We start from the raw sequence: 24,250 nt of genomic DNA, 5'->3' as shown, positions 1-24,250 counted from the left end.
ATAATCACAATTATTCTCCTAATTAAACCATAGTTGACTTATCCTTAATATGCCTTGCCTCTTGTTTCCGTGAATCCAACTCATTTCCTTATAGGTACAAAGACTTGAAAATTGCTTTTTAGGCCCCCTATATTACTCTTAGGCCCCCCGTCTGGACCATTTAGCCCTTGAAACCCATTTGGAAATTGTAATCCGAATTTGTTTACGTTCGTATCCTAACTACCGAAGCAAAATGACAGATCCAACGAGCTATGCTTGCACATAAGTAAGGTATGTTCGTATTCTAACTTAAGAAGCAACGCGGTTTCGTTTCGCACCTACCGAACATGGTAGTCTTGGTGCGCAAAAACAAGGTTATATAGGGTTTATAACATAAACTATAATTTCATAACCACTGGACAAGTTTACTATTTTGCTTCTTCTCCTTGGTTTTCTGTTTGTTTTTGCTGCTGATCGGTTGCCTAATTGTTAGGCTTGTTTCTAGTTTTCTAATTGTTGTGCTTATTGTATCTATCTTTGTACTCCTTTAAAACATGCCTTATATATGTTTTAAGTGAGTAATATCAATAAATGCTTTTGCTGCTCAAAAAAAAAAATTGGCATGGCATGAGACATGCCAAAGTTAACAAATTACAAGGTAAGGTTACCCAACCAAATTACACACCACTAGTATTAGTAACACTGGATACATAATTGATAAGCACTCATTAAACTAGATAAAACAATCAAGCCAAGAATAACAAAACAACTACAATAAATCCAATTCACTTCATTAAATGCATGATGCCTATAAGTCAATCCTCCTTTTCATTCTGGTTGTTGCTAAGAGTCCTCAGCAGAGACTGATACAAGCGTTTCAGTGAGACAAAGGGGCTTGAATGAAAATGATTGATTGAGATTCTTGTTCGTCGATTGCCAGAAACCCAAAAAATCGTCCTTCACATCCCTAAAAAATCAGTTTTCTTCATACTGATGAAGTGTTTGGCCTTTTACTGGTATAACACAGGACTTCGGTGGGAAGAATACGAATCCTAGCGATTTTAGTTCGTAGAATACGAATCACAGTGTTTCCAGTTTCGACGATTCGAAGCGTAACGTTTTCTGTTCGTAGCATACGGAGATTAGCGTTATATTGGTGTTTTGCAATTATCTCTCTGATGTTGTAGGCATAAGACACGACTCCGCTCTTTAAAAAACGAATGATAGTGGGTTTGTATCCTAGAATAGGAAAATGATGAAGTTTCGTATTATAGAAACCAAATAAAACTTTTTTTGAGATTTTTTGGGGGTTTAAAAGCAACATGGGGCCTAAAGAGCAAATTTCCAAAGACTTTTCATTGTTACTGCTATCAGCTATATCTCTTAATTAACTTGGGCTACAAATTTTGTATAATTTAGAATATTGATGAGAGAGTTATGGCCCAATTAGTGAAGAAAGGTATTTGGCTACTTGATAGCACGATCAGAATCTTTGAAGCCCACTTTCGTCTGGATTTAAGTCAAATTTGACGAAGCTTGTGAAACCCAAAATCGTAGTAATTTGTCTTAAATTTCCAGGGGCGTAAAGATCATCAAAATCCGATATTCGTAGCTTCAGATATGCGCTGCCGAAGTTAGAAAGGTCAAATTGATTAAAAACCCAAAAACTAATAATGTTTAGCAATTAAGCCCAAATTGAACCCATAATTATAAAACACATCTAAGACCTATTAATTATACAAAATTGATGATTATTAAACCAAATGTTAATTAAAGTATAAAATTAACACTCATCATTAACCTACTATTTGTTGTCAATATATCATCACATATATATTTTGTTATTTTAGATATGCAGGTAATTTGTTTAATCCTCGTAAAGGTATAGATCACAAACAAACTATATGTTCACATGAAGAAGTACAATTACTCATGGAGATCTATGAAACAAACAACAATAACAATCTCATGAAAGAAAATGATGAGTAACGTTTAGCACTACACAAGATTAATCAAGAATGTGATTTGGTTGAAATATGTGATTTATTAGATACTAAGGTTTTTTGCAACAATTCATTATGAAGATAATATGTCACACAAACTACAAATTTGGAGAAGAATATGATAAAGAAGATAAGACAAGTCTTTCTACAAATTCAATTTCATGTAAAACTTTTAAGCAACTACTACAGAAGATGATTTGATTTTCTTCGTCTCATATATAATTGTCTTTATGAGGGGAAGACATAAATATGTTCTACACTCTTTTTTCCTTCATCATGGTTTTGTCCCATTGGGTTTTCCTGATAAGATTTTTAATGAGGCAGTTTAAACATAAAAGGATGTTGTACTCTTTTTCCTTCACTATGATTTTTCCTACTGGGTTTTTACAAGTAAGGTTTTTAATGAGGCATGTATTGCCCTGTAATAGTGGATGTCCATTAGTCTTGGCCCATATTCATTGCCCATATATTGCCCCGTAAATATCACTATGTTACAATGTAAATAACACTTGTGAATAGAATAAGATAATTTCTCTACAGACCCCTCGTGTTTCTTTTTTACCCCTTGAATTTCCAATTTTGTCCTTAAAAAAAAATTTGGTTTCTAAAAATCGAAATTTTTTTTCCCTTGAATTTTTTTTTGGTTTCTAGAAACCGAAATTTTCTCTGAATTTGCACTAGAAAAAATTCAGTTTCTGCGAACCGAATTTTTCTGCAAGGCAAAATTAAAATATTGGGGGGTTAAAAAGAATCACGAGGAGTTGAAAGAGAAATAATCATAGAATAATACAAGAGTTCTCTTTTCTCTTTCTCTCCTTTATCACCTCTTCTCTATTCTTCCTCATGTTTAGATTAGTTTCAGAATAGATTCATTTTTATTTAAAAGCTCCTTTTTATTGTCTTAATTAGAAAATGAATTAATTAATCTTTAATGAAAATTAGAAATGTAATAATTATATTGAAAAGTTTGAAGTTATTTTAAAATTCAATTAATTTTCTTTATCAAAAATAAAAATTAAATAAACTTTGTAATTTAACAAAATAAAATAAAGTTTTATCTTAAAACAACCTTTTTATTTTCTTAATTAGAAATTGAATTAAATCTTCATTTTATCTTTTTTTCTTAAGCAAATGTGGAGCAGATGGTAAATCAACTCCAACATCCAAGCCACTAGATTTGATCTAATGGTGAGTGATTTAGATAGTATTCATGAGGTGTTATATTCGATCCTTATTAACAACATTGTAAACAAAAAAAAAACAAAACAACTCCAACACCCTGGATATATTATATTATATTATATAAATAAAAACAAACAACAATAGAAAGAGAAGGGAAACATAAACCAAAATGTTCTCCAACAAGAAAAGCAAAAGAGTTGGGGACTAAAGTCAAAACCATAAAAGAGAAAGGGTCATGCTAACATGTGCTCTTAGAGCACATGTTAAGGATGTTTCATAAGCATAAAAAGAAAAATAAACAAAATAAAAATAAACTAATAATAAATATTAAAGAGCAAGAGAAACTCAATATAGATGCCTACCCCTAGATTGAGTATTATGAACCTAAAAACTCTTTTGCAGATTCTTTAGGCTCGCAACTGCAGATCTTCTACGTGTTTGAGTTCCAGGTCCTGCCAAGGATGAAGTAGATCTGCAACAATGTTAGCACTCCAACGCTCAAGTTAGTATTTACTTAAGGTGAGAAAGCGCTAAATTGGGATAAAATGTGTGTGCTTTGGAGTGAGTACATGAATGCATATATAGTGGGTTTTAAGGAATAACCATATAGTGGGGTCTCCCATGTACATAGGACGAGTCATAAATATCTTTTTCGTAGTATCATTTATTCAATTTTGTAACATATATTGGCACAATAAACCTTCATTGTATTGGACTTTAGCCAGTCCAAAACACAAAAATCGCGTTGATTCCGAAATCAATTTGTATGTTTTTATTATATTGAGATATAGTTAGTTGTTCTAGTTATTATTTAGTTTAGTTAGTTGAGATATACATAAGTTTTACTATAACCATTTGTATTTGTATCTAATTTCAATACTTTTTCTGTCCTAAATTATAAGGGAAAATTGGTCAAAAAAATTGATATAAATTGGTTAAAAATTTGGACTAGATACATCAAGTTTCTTTGACCAACTGTCTCGTATATTTTAGGAGGATGGAGTACATATTTTTCTACTTTTCTCTCTAGTTTTCCATTCCATGGATGTCATCTTCGATAATATTATTTATATTCATACTTCCTCAAGTGATTTGTTCCCTAGGAAACATCTTACGTGAAACGCGTTTTCTACGTGTGGCAACGGGACCATATATACTTGGTGGAATGCCTAATCCAAACTTTTTTACTATTTGTTTATTATCTTTAACTAATAATCGCACTCAGGGCATGTCCCATGCCGTCATTCTTTATGAAAAGGAATAAAATAAAACTTAAGCTAAAATGGTCCTTGGAAGATATTTTTTATTTTATATTGGTCTCATAAAGAAAAAAAAATCTGAATAGGTTTCTTAAAGAAAAAAAGGTTCGAATAGGTCCTTAAATACATATCCGTTAATCAGTTTGATCATATTCGGACTTTTTTTAAGGACCAAACTGATTAACTGAACATATTCAGACCTTTTTTTTTTTGTTTTTCACCACCAATTGAATCTGATTCGGGGGTCAATTCTGACATCAAGTGGTTTCAGCCCCCTTCCGATCGCAGTTGCGGGGGATCGAACCGCGGTCCTTGCTACCAAGTTCAGCGTCAGTCACTATTGAACCAACTAACGATTGGTTAATTGATTAGTTTTTAAATAAAGAAATTATATAAATATACTATCAAGAAAAGTTTTCATAATTTTGTTTTTGGTTTGTTTGAAGTTTCACGTTGCTTAGGTTTTCGGGATGTGAAATGTATAAATACGCAAAAGCAATATCATCCTTTGAACTAGCTTTTGGGAATAAGATCCAAACACATTTAACAATATGCACATAATGGTTATTGGACAAAAAAGTATATTATGAAAAAAGAAAATAAATAAATAAATAAATAAATACAAGAAAATTAAGGAAGCTGCCAGAAATATCTCATTCAACTCTTTATTTAATTTTATTTTTTTGACAGAGAACTCTTTATTTTATTATTATAAGAGAAATGTACACTTTATTATCTTTCTATACAAATAGAAAGAAGACTATAGTAAGTTGACTCAATTTTTAGCTTTCATTTATGCAAAAAATTTAGTTGAAAGGTGAGAATAATTTTGTGCGCCACATATTTTTTGAGATTAATAACTGAGAAAGTGTTAATTATTTTTTTACTCCCAAAGTTAGAAACTTTGTAAATGTAATTTGTGTTGAAATATGATAAGTCGACCTTCTTATTTGACATTGGTTAGGAACTTTGTGTCCAGTTTTTTCTCTATTTTCTTTCATATTTTCTTTACTGTTATCGTTTCAATCATAACAATCGTTGAATTAGAAAAATGAGAAAAAACTAGACACAAAATTCCTCTATCAATACACAGTTGAAATGCTCCTAAAAAGCCAAGTGTTATGCAAATTTAGGGGCTCAACCGTGGAAGTTTATTGACAATATCTTTATCTCATTCTTGATGTGGATTTTCATATTGAAAATAATATTAGAGATTTTTTTTTAATCTCTACCATTCAATATTATAAGGTATTGTACGGTGACATTTGTTTTCTTAAAAAGTTATTATATTTTACACATCGAATAAAGCAAGCTTCTACTACTTGCATCGTTTATTCTCTCCACCCAAGATGATATTTTCCCCAGTTACAACTGAACCCAATCAAGCCAAATCAGTGTTCAAGTTGACTGAACCACCCCACACCAAATTCAAATTGTCTATAGACACTGTACTCACCGGTCAACAATACCATTTTAGTCTATGGGAAATACCACGAGGCTAAAATTCTTTTTTAGTTTTAAAAAAATAAAAAACTAAAAACTTGTTTGATAAACTATTTCTAAATTATAAGTTTTGAAAATTGTTTTCAATTTTTCAGTTTTGAGGACTAAATAACTGAAACACGTAAAGTGTAGTGTTTTGATTTTCTATTTGTGTTTTTCAATTTTAAAAACCAACCCAAAGACTAAGCCTAAATGATAAGCCCAAATCTGTTTTTTTTCTTTAATGATAGAATTTTTTTAAATAATAAATGCAGATTGTTGTGGTGCCCGGTCAATGGCCGGCCTTCGGCACCGGCGCAATCAAATTTTCCAACGGACCAACAGTATTAGATGGCAATGCTTCGTCGGTCTGTGGAGGAGCTCCGGCGGCCGACCAACACCTTCCATCACTTTTTTTAATTAATATAATATTGTTTTTTATAATAAAATTATGTACTTTATTTTAAACAAAAAAATAGTTTTAAAAATTACTCATTTTTTAAATAATAAAAAAGGTTTTAAAATAATCCAAAGAACAATTTATTTATTTATTTTTTTAACCCAAAGAACAATTTATTTATATACAAAAATAATAAAAGGTATTACCTTTATGTAAAGAAATTAATTTTTATTATTAAGATATTTTAAAATAATTATATTCAAATTAGAAGAGAATAATTTTGGAAATTTGAAATATATATAGGGCCCGTTTGAATTAGCTTATTTTTTTAGCTTATGCAAATGACTTATGCATTTTTTATGCATTATTATAAGTTTGTCAACGTAGTTTATGATAAAATAGCTTATAAAAATATAATTTTCACTAGTGTGAACTTATAAAATAACATAAAACCTAATTTATATTAATAAGGCGAGGAGCATCTAAACATCAAGGGACAAAACAGACTTTGCCCCATCCTTTGCCTATATTTTCTTATTTTATATATATATATATATATATATATATATATATATATATATATATATATATATATATATATATATATATATATATATATATATATATATATATATATATATATATATATATATATATATATATATATATATATATATATATATATATATCCATTTCTTATTTTATTCCATTATCAAAAAATTTAAATGTTTCCGGGTGTATAAAAGAGATTTGGACCAACTTAGGGCATGTTTGGAAGACTTTTGGTTTTTAGTTTTTAAAATTTGTTTTAAAAAGTATTTTTAAGAAGAGAATAAAAATAAAATTTGTTTGGCAGTCTAGTTTCTCAAAACTGTTTTATAGATGAGAAAATAAGAAAAGTCATTTGGTAATGTAAATTTTGAAAACTATTTTTAGAGATGAGGAAATGGGTGAATTTATTTACTAGTCTAATTTTAATGTCATTTTTGTATTTATATTTTCTAAATTATTTAATAATAAATAAAATGGAAATAATAGCAAATGGAGAGGATCATAACTCCTATAATATAGATTAGATATATACTTCAATAAATTGTTGCTTATCTTTTACAAGTAAAAGGAATGTTGAGTTGCTCACAATCAAGTATTTTGATGATGTGGCACTCTACAAGAAAAGTTTACAATCTCTATTAAAAAACCTTTTCATCATCTCCTTTAATTAAATCATTTTAATTTTAATTATCAATATATCAAATTATCAAGTTTACAATCTCTATTAAAAAACCTTTTCATCATCTCCTTTGATTAAATCATTTTAATTTTAATTATCTTTAATTAAATCATTTTAATTTTAATTATCAATATATCAAATTATCACTTTATAACTTCTTAAAAGGGACTAACTAACTAAAATGAAAAATTATTAAATTAAAATGGACCAACTAATATATAAGATTTATATAACCACAAAAATTCATGACTATTGGAATTCTTTCAATACTAATACTAATAAAAAAAGGAATCATTATATTTCAAGCAAGTGAGTCACTTTGATATTCCAAACCTCTTTGATTAATCCCTTAAAGAGCTGAATTTAATAAAAAAAAAACGTGTGTCTCTCTTCATTGCAAGTTAATTGGTTCCTAAATGAATTAAAAGGGACCAATATAACCACAAAATATATTCTTTCAATACTAAGAGGAAAAAAAGTGGTATGTGCTATGTATTATGATAGGTTTTTCTTTCAAATTCTAGAGCTAGAAAGTGGTATGAGCTAGAAAAACACTTTACTATAAAATGAGAAAGTTTAGTGACTAATAGGTTCACTCTCACTCTTTATAACCACCACCCCACATTCTTTTTCTACTTATTATTTCTAAATCTTAATAATTGATATTTTCACTCAATCTTTGAGCGTATTTCTACCATGGTGCTATGTATTGATATCCAACAATATTCATTTGTACTAATGTTTAGTGTTTGTTCTTCATGTGTAGGTTGAAAGAAATAATTTTTCACTACAATAGAATGTTAATGGATGAAAAGGCCGGTATACTCAATTACTTTTATCAAATTATATTGTTCATTTAAAAGTTATCTTTAAAATATATTTTTTATCATAACAATGATTGTAAGTAAACAATCTTATTTTTCTCATTTATTTATTGATATTGGTTGTTCATTTGTAATCGAGAACATAGAACGTTATATTATTTTAGTCTACTTACTCCAGATCCATGTGATAGAACCAGAGGAAGAAAAAAGTATCTTTTACAAGTAAAAGGAATGTTGAGTTGCTCACAATCAAGTATTTTGATGATGTGGCACTCTACAAGAAAAGTTTACAATCTCTATTAAAAAACCTTTTCATCATCTCCTTTAATTAAATCATTTTAATTTTAATTATCAATATATCAAATTATCAAGTTTACAATCTCTATTAAAAAACCTTTTCATCATCTCCTTTGATTAAATCATTTTAATTTTAATTATCTTTAATTAAATCATTTTAATTTTAATTATCAATATATCAAATTATCACTTTATAACTTCTTAAAAGGGACTAACTAACTAAAATGAAAAATTATTAAATTAAAATGGACCAACTAATATATAAGATTTATATAACCACAAAAATTCATGACTATTGGAATTCTTTCAATACTAATACTAATAAAAAAAGGAATCATTATATTTCAAGCAAGTGAGTCACTTTGATATTCCAAACCTCTTTGATTAATCCCTTAAAGAGCTGAATTTAATAAAAAAAAAACGTGTGTCTCTCTTCATTGCAAGTTAATTGGTTCCTAAAAAAATTTAAAAGGGACCAATATAACCACAAAATATATTCTTTCAATACTAAGAGGAAAAAAAGTGGTATGTGCTATGTATTATGATAGGTTTTTCTTTCAAATTCTAGAGCTAGAAAGTGGTATGAGCTAGAAAAACACTTTACTATAAAATGAGAAAGTTTAGTGACTAATAGGTTCACTCTCACTCTTTATAACCACCACCCCACATTCTTTTTCTACTTATTATTTCTAAATCTTAATAATTGATATTTTCACTCAATCTTTGAGCGTATTTCTACCATGGTGCTATGTATTGATATCCAACAATATTCATTTGTACTAATGTTTAGTGTTTGTTCTTCATGTGTAGGTTGAAAGAAATAATTTTTCACTACAATAGAATGTTAATGGATGAAAAGGCCGGTATACTCAATTACTTTTATCAAATTATATTGTTCATTTAAAAGTTATCTTTAAAATATATTTTTTATCATAACAATGATTGTAAGTAAACAATCTTATTTTTCTCATTTATTTATTGATATTGGTTGTTCATTTGTAATCGAGAACATAGAACGTTATATTATTTTAGTCTACTTACTCCAGATCCATGTGATAGAACCAGAGGAAGAAAAAAGTATTTACTAATTTATAAATTTTTTGTTTGAGTCATCATTTACTTTCTCCAAAATAACTCTTAGGTACGTATTCTTCAACTTTTAATAATGTCTTATGTTCTTTTCTTACTTTCCATGTATGCCTTCATTAATTTATTGATTTCTATGGCAGAATATTGACTAAAGTATCTATTGATTTTCATGCATCCTTACGAGAAATTTGTAAAACAAATAGTCATTCATATAAGAATATCTTATCATCTATTGTATATTCAGTTTCACCCTTTTATTATTTATCCATTTTGTATTTCATATTCTTCATATATGTTAATCCATATTTTTTATGGTTGGATATCTATTATATTGATCGGCCAAATTATATCTTGAAAATTGACATAACATCTTTTACTATTAAAAGGAAGCTTGAATTGCTTTCAGGCCTTCTTTGTGATGATGTGGCACCTCTAAGAGAATTTCTTACAAAAGAATATATCAATAATGAAAAATGAAAAATTTAATTAAAAGTGACCAACTAATATTATAAGACCTACAAATTTATATCTCGGTTATGGTTTAGAGAGAGACATAAATGATACTATGACCATCAAATTCTCATGATTGTTAGAATTCTAAAATGAAATTCTCACAAGAAGATATAACAACAAACAATGATGTATTCTTATATTATTTGTCTCAGCTTTCTACTAAATTTGGACTTATAATGATAAATGATAGTATATAATGTAATTGAGAAAAAACTGAATTGCGCCATATTGACATTTTTGCGTCCAACTTTACTAAAAAATTCTCTGATAAAAAAAATAAAATAAATCTTCCTTAGAATTTTTTTTTAATAATATGCAATTTTACTAAAGTTATTGTATAACTATGAATATAATTTTATATTTGATACCGGACTTTTTAGAAAAGAGAATTGATAAATACGAGAACAATAACATGTTTATTATTGGTCCATAGAAGAAAAAATAATTGAAATCGGTTATGAGATTTATTTTATGCTTAATTGCAAATAATTGGAAACACCAATTAATAGTGTGACTTTTGATTATCTGCAAAAGAAACAGCACACTAAAATGAAAAGAATTAAACTTCATGTGTTATTGTGATTTTTGCATAAAGAGATCTAATTTCTTATGCTATAAATTAACATTTGCATAGTTAATTTGTAAAAATATAATGCAATGATAACTAAACACTCATTACAATTAAATCTTATGACTGTTGGAATGCTTCTCAATGTAACCATGATCCTTATATAACTAATATCTATTCACATGTATCACATACTTTTTGTTTAGTCATGCTCTCTCATTTTTTGTATTTAAATTATTTTGTATGTTTTCCATGTATAGATATTTTAGCAAATTATGTCTATATATATGAATGTTATTCTATTTTCAATATCAATTTTTCATCTTTTTAAGGACTGAAGTTTAAAGATTGCTTTATGCAATAAATGTGGTCATTGCAGTGTGATGATTGTGGAGCACGTCCATTTGATCGGAAGTTTTCCTTCTATTTAAACCATGGATTTGGTATATTTTGTAAAAAAAAAATGTATGTCTCAACTACATTAGAAATAATTTGAATGTATATGACCTATGCAAAAGTTTAGAAGTTAAAGGTTATAATTTATTTTACGACATATCTATAAGCGAACTTTAAATTGCTCTTATGTCTCATATTTTCTTATTCTTTTTTGACCAATAATACATCGAAGATGAGTTAAATATGCTATTTTAATATCTATCATTTAACTATATGATATTATTATATTTATAACAACTATTATTTTTCATTTATAAAAATATTTTAATTATATATTTAATCGAACCCGTGCAACGCACGGGTTTACCCCTAGTAATTATGGTTTAAGTAGTATATTTTACGAGTTTTTATTCACCGAACCAATTCATACGTGACCAGGGACGAATTTAGAAATGTATGAGATGAGGACTAAAAAAATTATATTGATAATTATTGTGATTTTGTCGTCTTAGTAGAACGTTTGTTTGTTTTAATTTCTCATCTTAAAACGGTATATTTTGTTTTTCCCGTTTTAGTATTGAGTATTATTGTCTTATCTTGGTGAAGTTGTTCATTTATTTCAGGTTGAAGGATTATGTTCTATCTACCGCAGATCCAATCAATGATTTCAGTGTCATCAATGTCACAAATCCGAATATTATGAGTTTGTTCCCTAAATCATCTATTTTAGTTTTAGTGATTTTAAATTTCGTATTGCATCATATACTCTATTAATTTATACAAATCACCAAATAATCTAATATTGTTTATTTAGTAAAAAATAAATAAATTTTTTACGCACTTTAATATTTAAAAACTTTTGTAATGACAAAAATAAAAATAATAGAAAATGGAGATGATTTTGGTTCATGTAATATATAAATGGCAACTTTGTGATTAAACAGAAAACTTAGGACTAAAAAAACAAATCTCCATTCTCATTCTTCACCTATAAAACCATTTTTAGACACCAAAGTTCATCAAATTCACAAACTCAAAACACAAACATATAAAAACAAATGGCATCACGCTATGAAGCTGAAGTGAACCTTTCATCAGCTCATGGACTCAAAAACGTGAACTGGCGTAACGGCTCAAACAAACCATACGCCGTCGTATGGATAGATCCAAAGAACAAATTCTCAACCAAAGTAGATGAAAACGGCGACACAGAAGCTAATTGGGATCAAACTCTCATCATCCCTTTACCACCACAACCAATTGAAGATCTTAGTCTTTACATCGACATCGTTCACGCCGGCTCAGAGCCAGATACCAAGCCACTCATTGGCTCGGCTAAACTCAAATTAGTCGAAATTCTCGACGATGTTGGGATCGGCGAGCGCACTAGCCGATCCCTCAAGCTCAAAAGACCGTCAGGAAGACCACAAGGTAAAGTTGATGTTAAGGTAACAATTAGAGAGCCCGGCTACCGTGCGCCAGCGCCAGGTGCTTATTATGCTCCACCTTATGGTGTTCCTCCACCTCAGGCGTCATCGAGGGATTATAATTATAATTATAATTCCTCTGCGCCTGTGTATGGAGACCTCTACGGTGCACCGCAGCAGAATTATGGTTATTCTGCTGCGCCACCTGGAGGGTATCCTTATAATGCAGGGCCTCAAACAGCAGGGTATGGATCCGGGTACGGGTCGCAAACTACATCGTATGGACAAGGGAGTAGTTATGGGTATGGACAAGTGGAGGAAAAGAAGAAAAGTAAGTTTGGTGGGATGGGGACAGGATTGGCTGTGGGTGCTGTTGCTGGGGTGTTAGGTGGAGTTGCGCTTGTGGAAGGTGCTGAGTATCTTGAAGATAAGATTGCTGATGATGCTGCAGATAAAGTTGAAGATGATCTTGGCTATGATGATGGTGGTTATGATGGGGATGATTTCTAGTGGATGAAAATTTTAGAGATCAGTGTTTTTCTGCCAAGGCAATAAAGGAAAAGGAAAAGAAAAAAAGAGCTTATACATAAGATAATTGATTAATTGTGTTCAAGATTTGGATATGTTGTTCGCATTTTAGTTTTGTTGGATTTTCTATCATTTTTACAATGTTATCCATATTTTCTATGTTTATTTTTAAGCAAAAACTTGGTCAATCAATTGCGCTATATTTTTTGTGTAAAAAAAAAAAATTGCGATATATTTTTGGTCAAGTCAATTGCGCTATATTATTGGAGGAGTTGGGTTCAAATTCAAATGTCTTGTTTTTCTGCATATAAATTGTATAAGTTGAGCTAACATCCTAGCTCAACCGACAAAAATGCCGAAATTGCTAGTATCGGATGTCGGGATCGGATTTTGAAACCCGATCACTCCACTTTGTATGTGTAAGTTTTTAATGACTTTTTCATTTCGTCTATGAAAAAAAAATTATAAGGTGAAGTAGAAAACTAAGTATGTAGAATTGTACTATTTACTAAATGCTAAAAGCCTTAAGAAAGGTGATTAGTTAGTAATTCAGTGACTAAAGTTCACGTTCTTCCCCTCTGTGATTTATATTCGAATCCAGAAGTTCCAATTTTACCAATGACCAAAAACACGCTGTTTTCAATTTTTTATTAAAAAGAATATATAATAACTAAAGCTGAAAGGGACAAGCAAGAATTTATACGTAATGTTTCTGGAATATGCGGTTTAATTAAGTGAGTGGATGCTTCAAGAATAATGTTTCTACCAAGAAAAGAATCGATTCAAACAATGTTTTAACGCAATGATATAGTATTTGATTTCTCGTTTGAGTAACCTTTGCAAAAGATATTGGTCATGTTTTACATGGGCAACAAACAAAGGTTTTACAATTGAAGTTTCTTGGTCCTTTAAAGAAAGATGTAATTTTTTGTATTACCTTACCAAGCACTCGAGCAAAGGACCGTGTCGAATGCCATGAAATTAGTGCAAATTAATACATGTTTGGTATTACAGTGAATTTGTTGAAATAAGGGTATGTTATCGTGATTTTGCAAAGATTATGTTTAAATCACGTTCATCACTTATATGAAAATGGCTACAAATCTTAGAGTACACAAAAACATTCAACCAATAACATTGTCATTTTTGAATGGCTAAGTATCTCAATTGGTTTGAATTAAGGATTAAAAGAGTTAAGAAGTTAAGGTTTCAAGTCCGATGAAAGAAAAAAAAATACTAATATTAATAAATAATTATAATTATTGAATTTGTCTGTTTATAGAAAATAGACTACCATAATTATTTTCTATCTTTTCACAAATTAGGGATATATGCACACAATTGCACAAATATTTGAAGCCATATATGTTCATGACAAATTCTCTAATAATTTCAGCATGTTTTTATTCATAATTTTTTTGAGAAACCCTTTATTTAAATTTATTCCATTATATTAAACTGCTTTTCATTAACATGTTCATACGTTGCTTTGAGCTATTAACATCTCAAAAGTCCTTTGTCTAAACCAAGATTAAATATGTTGAGTATAAGAGAGGAAAACAAAGTAATATGAAGGGAAAATTATCTTCTAATGAATAAAAAACAAACGGTCTTTTTAAATAGGCTTACACCACAACTACCACCCTTAAACATGGGATGAAATACTAACCAAACTTAATTACCTACGAAAAGGGATATCTTAATAGATCAACCTAACAACAACTGCTACTAATTGATAGGATAACAACACAACCTTACTTCCTAATTAATAGGATTTATTAACAGAAAGAAAAGAAAAGAAAAAAAAAAAGTAAAATAAATGACCACTAACTTAAACAACACTCTTCCTTAAATTGAATGCTCATAATCAATCAGGTTTTTTCTTCAATTTGCTCATCACTTTTACAACATATTCAAGTTAGTCGTCAATTTGAAGAATCAGATTCTGAAGGATCAGACTCTGACGTGTAACGAAGAAGAGCTTCTAATTAATTAACTTAACTTCCAATGACCATGTAAGCGGATAGAGAGGGGATGTTAGTGGATAGAGAGGGGATGTGATTTAGAGTGTTGTCATGATTAGAAGAAATGGTGTTGGAGGAGGTTAGTGGATAGAGAGGGGATGTGATTTAGAGTGTTGTCAGCTCGGTATGGGGCACAGGGAGGGAGGTTGCGAGATGGAGGGAGGAAAAGGTTATTGTGGTGGAGAGCCAGGAGGCAATTGGTTCGGAGGTCATGTTGTCAAGAGGGTGGGGGACGGGTCCGATACTCTTTTCTGGACAGACCCCTAGTTGGATGAGATTCCTCTGTGTGAGCAGTTTAAGCGCCTATTTTCTTTGGCCGAGACCAAACCGCGTACGTCGGTCTTTTTTGCAACTCATTTGGCTTGCTAGCGTTTGGGTTGTGTGGACGGAAAAAAATCACAGATTGTTCGGAGGTTCAACCAGTACTCCTCATCAGTTGTTGCAGACGACGAGTGTTACTTTAGTCTCGAACTGGTCTAGTCATTTGCTATGTTTGGGCCTTGTATGATTGTTTGTATTTCTTTCTGTGACTATTTGTAAATTTTGATAGTCTATCTTAGCACATCTCGTGCTAAGTAGGCCATTTTTTTATTAATACATATCTCATTTTAGTTTGTTAAAAAAAACAAAGCACGATTAGAAGACTCTGAGATATTTTAGTATTTTCCTTTTAAATTTTCATATTCAAGATATTTTGTCACATTGATAAAAAGTTTATTTGAAAAATAAAATATAAATGTATCTAGGTTTAAATATTTTTTACTCCATGTAAATATTCTATTTTTTTTAGTCATTATAATTTTTGTTTTGTTTTTAATCCTTGCAAATATAAAATATTTTGTTGTAGTCCTTTCAAACTATGTTCAACTTTTATTTTTATAATTTTTTTTTGAATAAGCTAAATTAGCCCGCCCAAATTGGCGCCAGAGAGAATCGAACCTCAGACCTCAAGATGAGCACACTCTCAGGTCCCAAGCTAATACCAATGCACCAACCCAAGTGGGTTTTTTTTTTTTATAAATTAAAAGCATCTAGATATCAAGGCACACAATTAACACCCTATCATTTTCCGTCCTCCATCTATACCTCATATTATTATTAAAAAAAAATAATAATAATAATTACAAGGGGGACTAAGCCTTAAGTACCATATCTTGCCTAGCCAGAATTGTCTGTTAGTTTAATTTTTGCAAGAACGGATTTTAAAATTTTTTTGATTTTTTTTTCATGATATATTTACAAATTCCTAAACTACGCTAGTAACTTTATAATCACAATCCCCGGCAACGGCGTCAAAAACTTAACGGTGGTTCTGCAAGTACAAAGAATCGCTACCAAGTAATAAAGTGATAAGTTTACCGTTCTCCACAGGGATTGTGCCAAAATTACTAGTTTCGCTTAGGAATATAGAAAGTTGTCTTCGCTTTGTTTGTTTGAAAGATATCTTTGCGGGTAATAGTAAATGACAGGAAATTAAATAGAGAATTTAAATGACAGAAATTAAATTGTGTGTGTGTGACCACAAGGGGTGGTTAAGTGTGGTCGGATCCCTCCCTTACTCCTGCTTGGTGGTTATTCTCTTGTTTCCCTCTATCAGGAATTAGACTATTGAAAATAGGTTAGAAGCAATATCATTACCTATTTCTATTACAAACTGTGTAGAGCCTAGTTAGTGGTTACCCTTACTCTATTTAAGTTTCATCGCCCCGGGTTCCACTTTATTGTTAAAAACGTTGGTATCATTACCTTAGTAGCTCCATGTGTCATAAGCCGTCACGTGTGCCTCTAACTAGTTCTAACTCTGTCTCAGGTAGAAATTATCGTACTTTCTAATCCTATACTAAGACCTCAGGTACTGAATTTAATGGTGTCATATTGACCTTAGCATACCGTCCTTCGTTCGGAATTACTAGTTTTGTTTCTTATGCGATATCCACTAGGTCCTTAGATTTTATTCTAATGTGATCAATATTAAAATAAATATAAAACCGGACAATAAAAGAGTTTGCAATCAGAAAGCAATTGAATTTATACCCAAATTGTACAAAATACAAAACCAAGCATTCGTAAAGGAGTTCATCGACTCCACCTAACCTAGGAAAAGTAAATTACAAAGAAAGAAAGAAAAGAACCTTATTGGCATTGGAGTTCCTTGGCCTCCTTGCCTCCTCCTTAGAGTTCTTCTAACTCTAGGGTGAATATTCAATGTCTCTAAATATTTTTGAATGAATAATATTGAAGGAGGAAGACTTTATTTATGGTTTTTTAGCTGAGTTTGGGTTTTTTGAGCGCGTCCATCGCACCCATCGTGGCCACGATGACATGTATTTTCGCCTCATCGTGGCCACGATGGATCATATCGTGGTACGATGGAAGATTTATTCAGTATTTTCTGCGTGCTACGATGGAATAGATTTGTTGCAGATTTTCTTCAATTTAACCGCCTTCTCATCGCGCCACGCCAGGATTCATCGTGGGTACGATGGTTGTGCTGCTTTATTACATTTTTGCCCTTTTTGTTGTTTTTTTTTCACTTTTCTTGCTTTTGGGCCAAGTAATTTCACTTTTCCAAGTATTTGCTTGCTTTTGGGCTTCAATTGCTATTAAAACTACCTAAATTAATACTAAAAACAACATATAATTGATTGTCATCACTTATATTTGTTATGGAGTAGTAAAATAGAATTACAAAGAGAAAATAATATCTTTTCCTTTTCTCAAAAAAAGAAAGTAAAAATGAATACACTTCCTTATGAAAATGTTCTCAATTACGAAATCCAGATATGTGGTTCTATTTGAATTCCCTTTTGAGATAAAATTGATCACAGAATTATAAAATCAACTTTTCCATATTTTAAATGAACCTAATTTTATAAAAACAATTCTGTAAAAATTAATTTACTACACAGCTATGCCATTGATAATGTTGTTTTTTGTTGAATTCCCTTAATAAAAATTTCTATTTTATAGTTTTAGCCGGGCCAGCTGTGGTTCTATTTGAATTCCCTTTTTTGAGATAAAACTAATAAACATAAAATTATAAAATAAACTTTTCCATAGAACCTATTTATAAAAACAATTCAGTAAAAAATTAATTTACATACACTAGCTACTTGACTCTTTACACTACTTTGACTCATTTATACACTACTTGACTTATTATAAATAGATCCATTTGATTCGTGTCTAAGCACAAACACTCACAATATTTACGAGTAATCCAAAAACTTAATTCAAACATGGGCTCTAAATTCATTGTTCTTTCTTTATTGTTCTTTGTTGCACCAACGACACTCACTATGGGATCAGCTTGTAGAAACTAATGGAAGAAAATGGCCTCCAAAAGTCCCACCACCAGCTTATAAATTTGGTGACTCATTTGTGAATTTATAAGTCATATAAAAACATATAATATGAAAGAAAAATTAAAGTTTATACTTTTAATAGTTAAAATTTCTCTGATAACTTATGATTCTTTAAATAGATTTAACTACCAAGATCATAAGAATCTAAGTTTATTTTAAAATTTAATTTAATAATTATTTAATTTATTTATTTTAACACACGGACGCACGCACAATTGTACGCACGCACATAAATACACACTAAGTTGAAAAAAATTGGTGCCCCTAATATTATGGGGCCCTGTGCATTAGCTCCTCTCAAACCCCCTCCTGAACCCTCTTGGTTTTAACATGGCCTCTAGTTTATTGCAAAGTCAAAGTATGTCCCAACCCAGCATACCTGACCATCCACGGGTTGTGGCCTAGCGGCAGAAACTCTGATCTAAAACAAGGGTTGTCACAACGGGACGGTGGGAAGAAGTTTGATTATAGCTTTTGTTATTATTATTATTATTATTATTATTATTATTATTATTGATATAGAAATTGAATTTTTACATTTTTTTATTTAATCAGATCCTTGATACTTCTGAAAACCAACTTAATCATTTTTGGCCTTCATTAACTGCTCAAGAAAACAAGAAATTTTGGGAACATGAAAGGGAATTGTGGAGCACTATTCTATATTTTTCTGTTACCTTAAAGCTTCACCTGAATTTGAAAGTACAAGATTTGCTTAAGAACACACAACTGCTTGGTAAACCATCTGCACCTAAAAATGATGTTGTTCAAGCCATACATGACATAACAAAGTTCAATCCTCGAATCGAATGTGAGAAGATAGGCCAACAAGAATATTTACTTAAAGTAAAATTGTGTTTTACGGCGACCAAAACTCCATAGTTTCAGATGGTGTTCGAGAAGAACAACCGCATAGGGTACAATAAAATTTTTGGGCACCAATATTTTTTTTCCGGTGTCTGTATGTGTGTGCACTAAGTGTGCGTGCGTGCGTGCATGCGTGCATGCTTTCGTGTCTATTAAATTAAATAAATCATATATTTTTTATAACTAAATTTTAAAATAAATTTATCAGAGATATTTGGTGTGAACTTTTTTGGTGTTAATTATATAACGAATAAGGTTTTAGAACAAGGAAGAGAACTATAACTCACCGGTGACGGACTCGGATTTGAGAAAAGTTGGTGACGAAATTGCTTTTGAGATTGACGGTGAAAGAATCGCGTACCAGAATCACAATTGATGATATGGTATGATGAAATGCACAAGTTACCAAAACAATAAGTTTTATTAAAAAATAAAAAGCATTAAGTAATAAACAAAAAAATCAAAGATATTTAAATCTAAAATCATTTAAAATAATGGTTTAAAAATCATTTATATAAAAATTGTTTAAAAATCTAAAATAGTTACATTTTAAAACATCTAATATTTGAAGAATGATTGTTAAAAAAAATGAATTTGTAGAATAAATTTGTCAAAATATGATATTTAATTGTAAGGGATCAAATTGAAACATAAAATAAATTTAAAACTAATTTAAAATTTTTTAAACGTAAGATACCAAATTAAAACCTAAAATAAATACATGAGATAAAAAATGTAATTAAGTCTAAAAAATACCAACAGCCCTTGAGTCACGTTCATGTTATTGATTATAACATGATATTGATATATTTTTTTTGATAGGATGTTATTGTAATTTAAGAAAAGGTTGCATTTATTTTTGGTAGAAAAAAAATTATATTTTTAATAGACTTTATTGTTAATATTTGACCGGGACCTCAAAATAGTCGGAGATGTATTTTTTAATAGGATGTTATAAGTAATAGGCTTTGTTGATAGTGTAATGATTATGAATTTCCCTGTAATTGCCATATAGCATTCCTTCCCTGTGATTGGAAAAAGGCCAATGAAATGAACTTCGTGGAATAATGCTGAATTCTCAGTCAATGAAAATATGAATTAAAAATTCTCATTCTACTTCCTTTATCTATTTCTTTCTCCGGGTTTTTTATATAAATTATTTAGATTCATTCAAAAATTAATGTATCAAATTGATATTATAGAATAAATATATTAATTTTTCAATAAATCTAAAAAGCAATTTCTATCAAGGACGAGATAGTATTTAGAAATTACTATAGTATATTGATGACAATACTCTCTCTGATCGCTATTAATTATAAACAAAAAAAAATTATATTTTAGGTTAATTGAAAAACTGATGTATCTGATTTATATTATGGAACATAGTACATCAATTTTTTAATGAATTAAAAAAATAGTTTTTTTTGTGCTTATAATAATGTTTGGAGGGAGGACATTGTATTATATGTCACCGTGCAATTTTGACATAGTCTACGCGGTTGCAAGAAATTAAATTACAAGTGGCAATTCAATTAAACTAAAAAAAATGCTTGAAAAGGAAAGCAGTAACCAATTTGGATCATATAAATAAATTAGCATGTATTGAGTTCATTGTGAAATATACTAAGCAACGAAGAATAATGGCTTCAAAGAAGTGTTCCCTTATTTTGGTAACACAAATAAGCTAGCTTATAGCTTATTATATGAGCTTATAAGCTTGTTTCAAAAAATTAGAGGTGTTTGGTAACAAGCTTTTTGTACTAGCTTATAGCTTTTTTTCAGATGCTATTTCAAGTAGCATTTGAGCTTATAGCTTATAGCTTTTTACACTTTATTCCATTTTTACCCTTTAATTTAATAACTACCCACTCTAAAAAATAAACTACCCACTATCAATTATGTAATTTTATATTTAATAACCACTTTAAAAGCTAATTTTACCAAACACTTTGATTTCAATAAGCTAGCTTTTCAGCTTTCAGCTATAAGCTAGCTTTTCAGCTATCAGCTAGCTTATCAGCTATCAGCTAGCTTATAGCTTATTTTTACCAAACAGACCCTAAGCAACGAAGAATAATGGCTTCAAAGAAGTGTTCCCTTATTTTGGTATTTCTTTTTTTTTTGTATGTTGAGTTTTTCATCCATGGCATTAGCAAGAAACATTGCAGCTGATGCATCTAAACCTCATACATGTAAGTAAACTTGCCTGTCAATTTTTTTTTTTATTTCATTTAAATATAAGATTATGGAGAGAATGTTTTATTTTTTTTTTGGTTATTGGAGAGAATGTTTTATATATAATTAAGTTTGATTATATTAATATTTTGTATTTTTGTGTAATTTCAGATGAAAAGGGTCTGAATGAAAGAGTACTCCTTGTCAAAAAACGACCTCGTCCAAGTACCGCGGGCGATGGAGAGGAAAGAGACGGTGCACGTTGCCACAATTTTTAGAAAAAATATATAAATGTTTTTTTTTTTATTATTTATACTTGATCGTGAAAATTCAAATAATAAAATTCTGTAATTTTTTTAATTGTAAATTTTGTTTGTAAGAATAATTTGAAGGCATACAATGTAGACTGTAGAGACTATTTATGAAGCCTTACAATGTAGAGATTGTTTCTTTATTTCCACTAGCTACTCTTTTTGCTCATGTTTTTTTTGCTTTCAATATTTTGCTAGTTATCCTTTTTTTATTTAAAACTAAATGTATTCTCTGTGCGCTACCGCAGAGACTAATCTTCTAGAAGTAACTGAGATCCATTTAAGGGGCTGACCTCTCCCAACAAATGTTTCTCCATACGTACCGGCCGGGAATTTGCTAGTTATCCTTTTATTACTCTTTTATGTTGAACATGATATTGGTTTTGGGTACTTCTTGTATATATATATATATGGGGAGGGATCAAATTACAGCTGTGTAACATTTGAGTAATGTTACACCGCTCAATAACACTTTAACGAATACATATTTTACAAAATCCACCGTTAGATTGAATGTTCATATCGTATAGATCATTTATGTTAAGTTTTATAAAAATCTAAAATTGTTGGATATGTTATTGAAATCGATCAAAATTAATGGGGAAAAATCTATGATCCTAGATAATATAGAAAAATATATTCAGAATGTTTTGGGGGAAAAAAACGTCGAAATCTAAAATTGTTGTTTTTTCCGCTTTTCTTGCTTTTGGGCCAAGTAACTTCAATTTTCCAGATATTTGCTTGCTTTTGGGTTTCAATTACTATTAAAACTACCTAAATTAATACTAAAAACAACGTATAATTAACTGTCATCACTTATATTTGTTATGGAGTAGTAAAATAGAATTACAAAGAGAAAATAATATCTTTTCTTTTTCCCAAAAAAAGAAAGTAAAAATGAATACACTTCCTTATGAAAATGTTCTCAATTACGAAATCCAGAGATGTGGTTCTATTTGAATTCCCTTTTGAGATAAAATTGATCACAGAATTATAAAATCAACTTTTCCATATTTTAAATGAACCTAATTTTATAAAAACAATTCTGTAAAAATTAATTTACTATACTACACAGCTATGCCATTGATAATGTTGTTTTTGTTTAATTCCCTTAATAAAAATTTCTATTTTATAGTTTTAGCCGGGCTAGCTGTGGTTCTATTTGAATTCCCTTTTTTGAGATAAAACTAATAAACATAGAATTATAAAATAAACTTTTCCATAGAACCAATTTATAAAAACAATTCAGTAAAAAATTAATTTACATACACTAGCTACTTGACTCTTTACACGACTTGACTCATTTATACACTACTTGACTTATTATAAATAGATCCATTTGATTCGTGTCTAAGCACAAACACTCACAATATTTACGAGTAATCCAAAAACTTAATTCAAACATGGGCTCTAAATTCATTGTTCTTTCTTTATTGTTCTTTGTTGCACTAACGACACTCACTATGGGAGATCAGCTTGTAGAAACTAATGGAAGAAAAGGGCCTCCAAATATCCCACAACCAGCTCCATATGTACCTCTGTATGTATGATCATTTCAAACATGTTTTAATCGAGGCCATCCCTGAAATTTTGGATGCCATATGCAGTTTATAATTTTGGTGCCTCATTTGTAAATTTATAAGTCATATAAAAATATATAATATGAAAGAAAAGTTAAAGATTATACTTTTAATAGTTAAAATTTCTCTGATAACTTATCATTCTTTAAATAGATTTAACTACCAAGATTATAAGAATCTAAGTTTATTTTAAAATTTAATTTAATAATTATTTAATTTATTTATTTTAACACACGGACGCACGCACATGTACGCACGCACATAAATACACACTAAGTTGAAAAAAATTGGTGCCCATAATATTATGGGGCCCTGTGCATTCGCTCCTCTCGAACACTCTCCTGAACCCTCTTGGTTTTAACATGGCCTCTAGTTTATTGCAAGGTCAAAGTATGTCCCAACCCAGCATACCTGACCATCCACGGGTTGTGGCCTAGCGGCAGAAACTCTGATCTAATTGATTGTGATAAAACAAGGGTTGTCACAAAGGGACAGTGGGAAGAAGTTTGATTATAGCTTTTGTTATTATTATTATTATTATTGATATAGAAATTGAATTTTTACATTTTTTTATTTAATCAGATCCTTGATACTTCAGAAAACCAACTTAATCATTTTTGGCCTTCATTAACTGCTCAAGAAAACAAGAAATTTTGGGAACATGAAAGGGAATTGTGGAGCACTATTCTATATTTTTCTATTACCTTAAAGCTTTACCTGAATTTGAAAGTACAAGATTTGCTTAAG

At 29.8% G+C, this 24,250-nt stretch overlaps 1 protein-coding gene and 1 long non-coding RNA gene across 2 annotated transcripts; both read left to right on the top strand.

Annotated features, from left to right (window-relative positions):
- The first annotated feature begins 12,173 nt into the window (after positions 1–12,173).
- LOC123909700 lies at positions 12,174–13,378 on the top strand. Its single transcript, XM_045960578.1, has one exon. The coding sequence runs from the start codon at positions 12,282–12,284 to the stop codon at positions 13,158–13,160; it is 879 nt and encodes a 292-aa protein (XP_045816534.1). The 5' UTR covers positions 12,174–12,281; the 3' UTR covers positions 13,161–13,378.
- Positions 13,379–21,496: 8,118 nt separating this feature from the next.
- On the top strand, positions 21,497–21,997 carry LOC123909674. Its single transcript, XR_006809986.1, has 2 exons — positions 21,497–21,629; positions 21,784–21,997. It is a non-coding gene; the product is annotated as an uncharacterized LOC123909674 (long non-coding RNA).
- Positions 21,998–24,250: the final 2,253 nt, after the last annotated feature.

This window comes from Trifolium pratense, linkage group LG2 (assembly GCF_020283565.1).
Source record: "Trifolium pratense cultivar HEN17-A07 linkage group LG2, ARS_RC_1.1, whole genome shotgun sequence".
In the NCBI taxonomy this organism is placed as follows: Eukaryota; Viridiplantae; Streptophyta; class Magnoliopsida; order Fabales; family Fabaceae; genus Trifolium; species Trifolium pratense.
The sequence above is the reverse complement of the archived record's forward strand: the minus strand, read 5'-3'. Positions and strand labels throughout refer to the sequence as shown.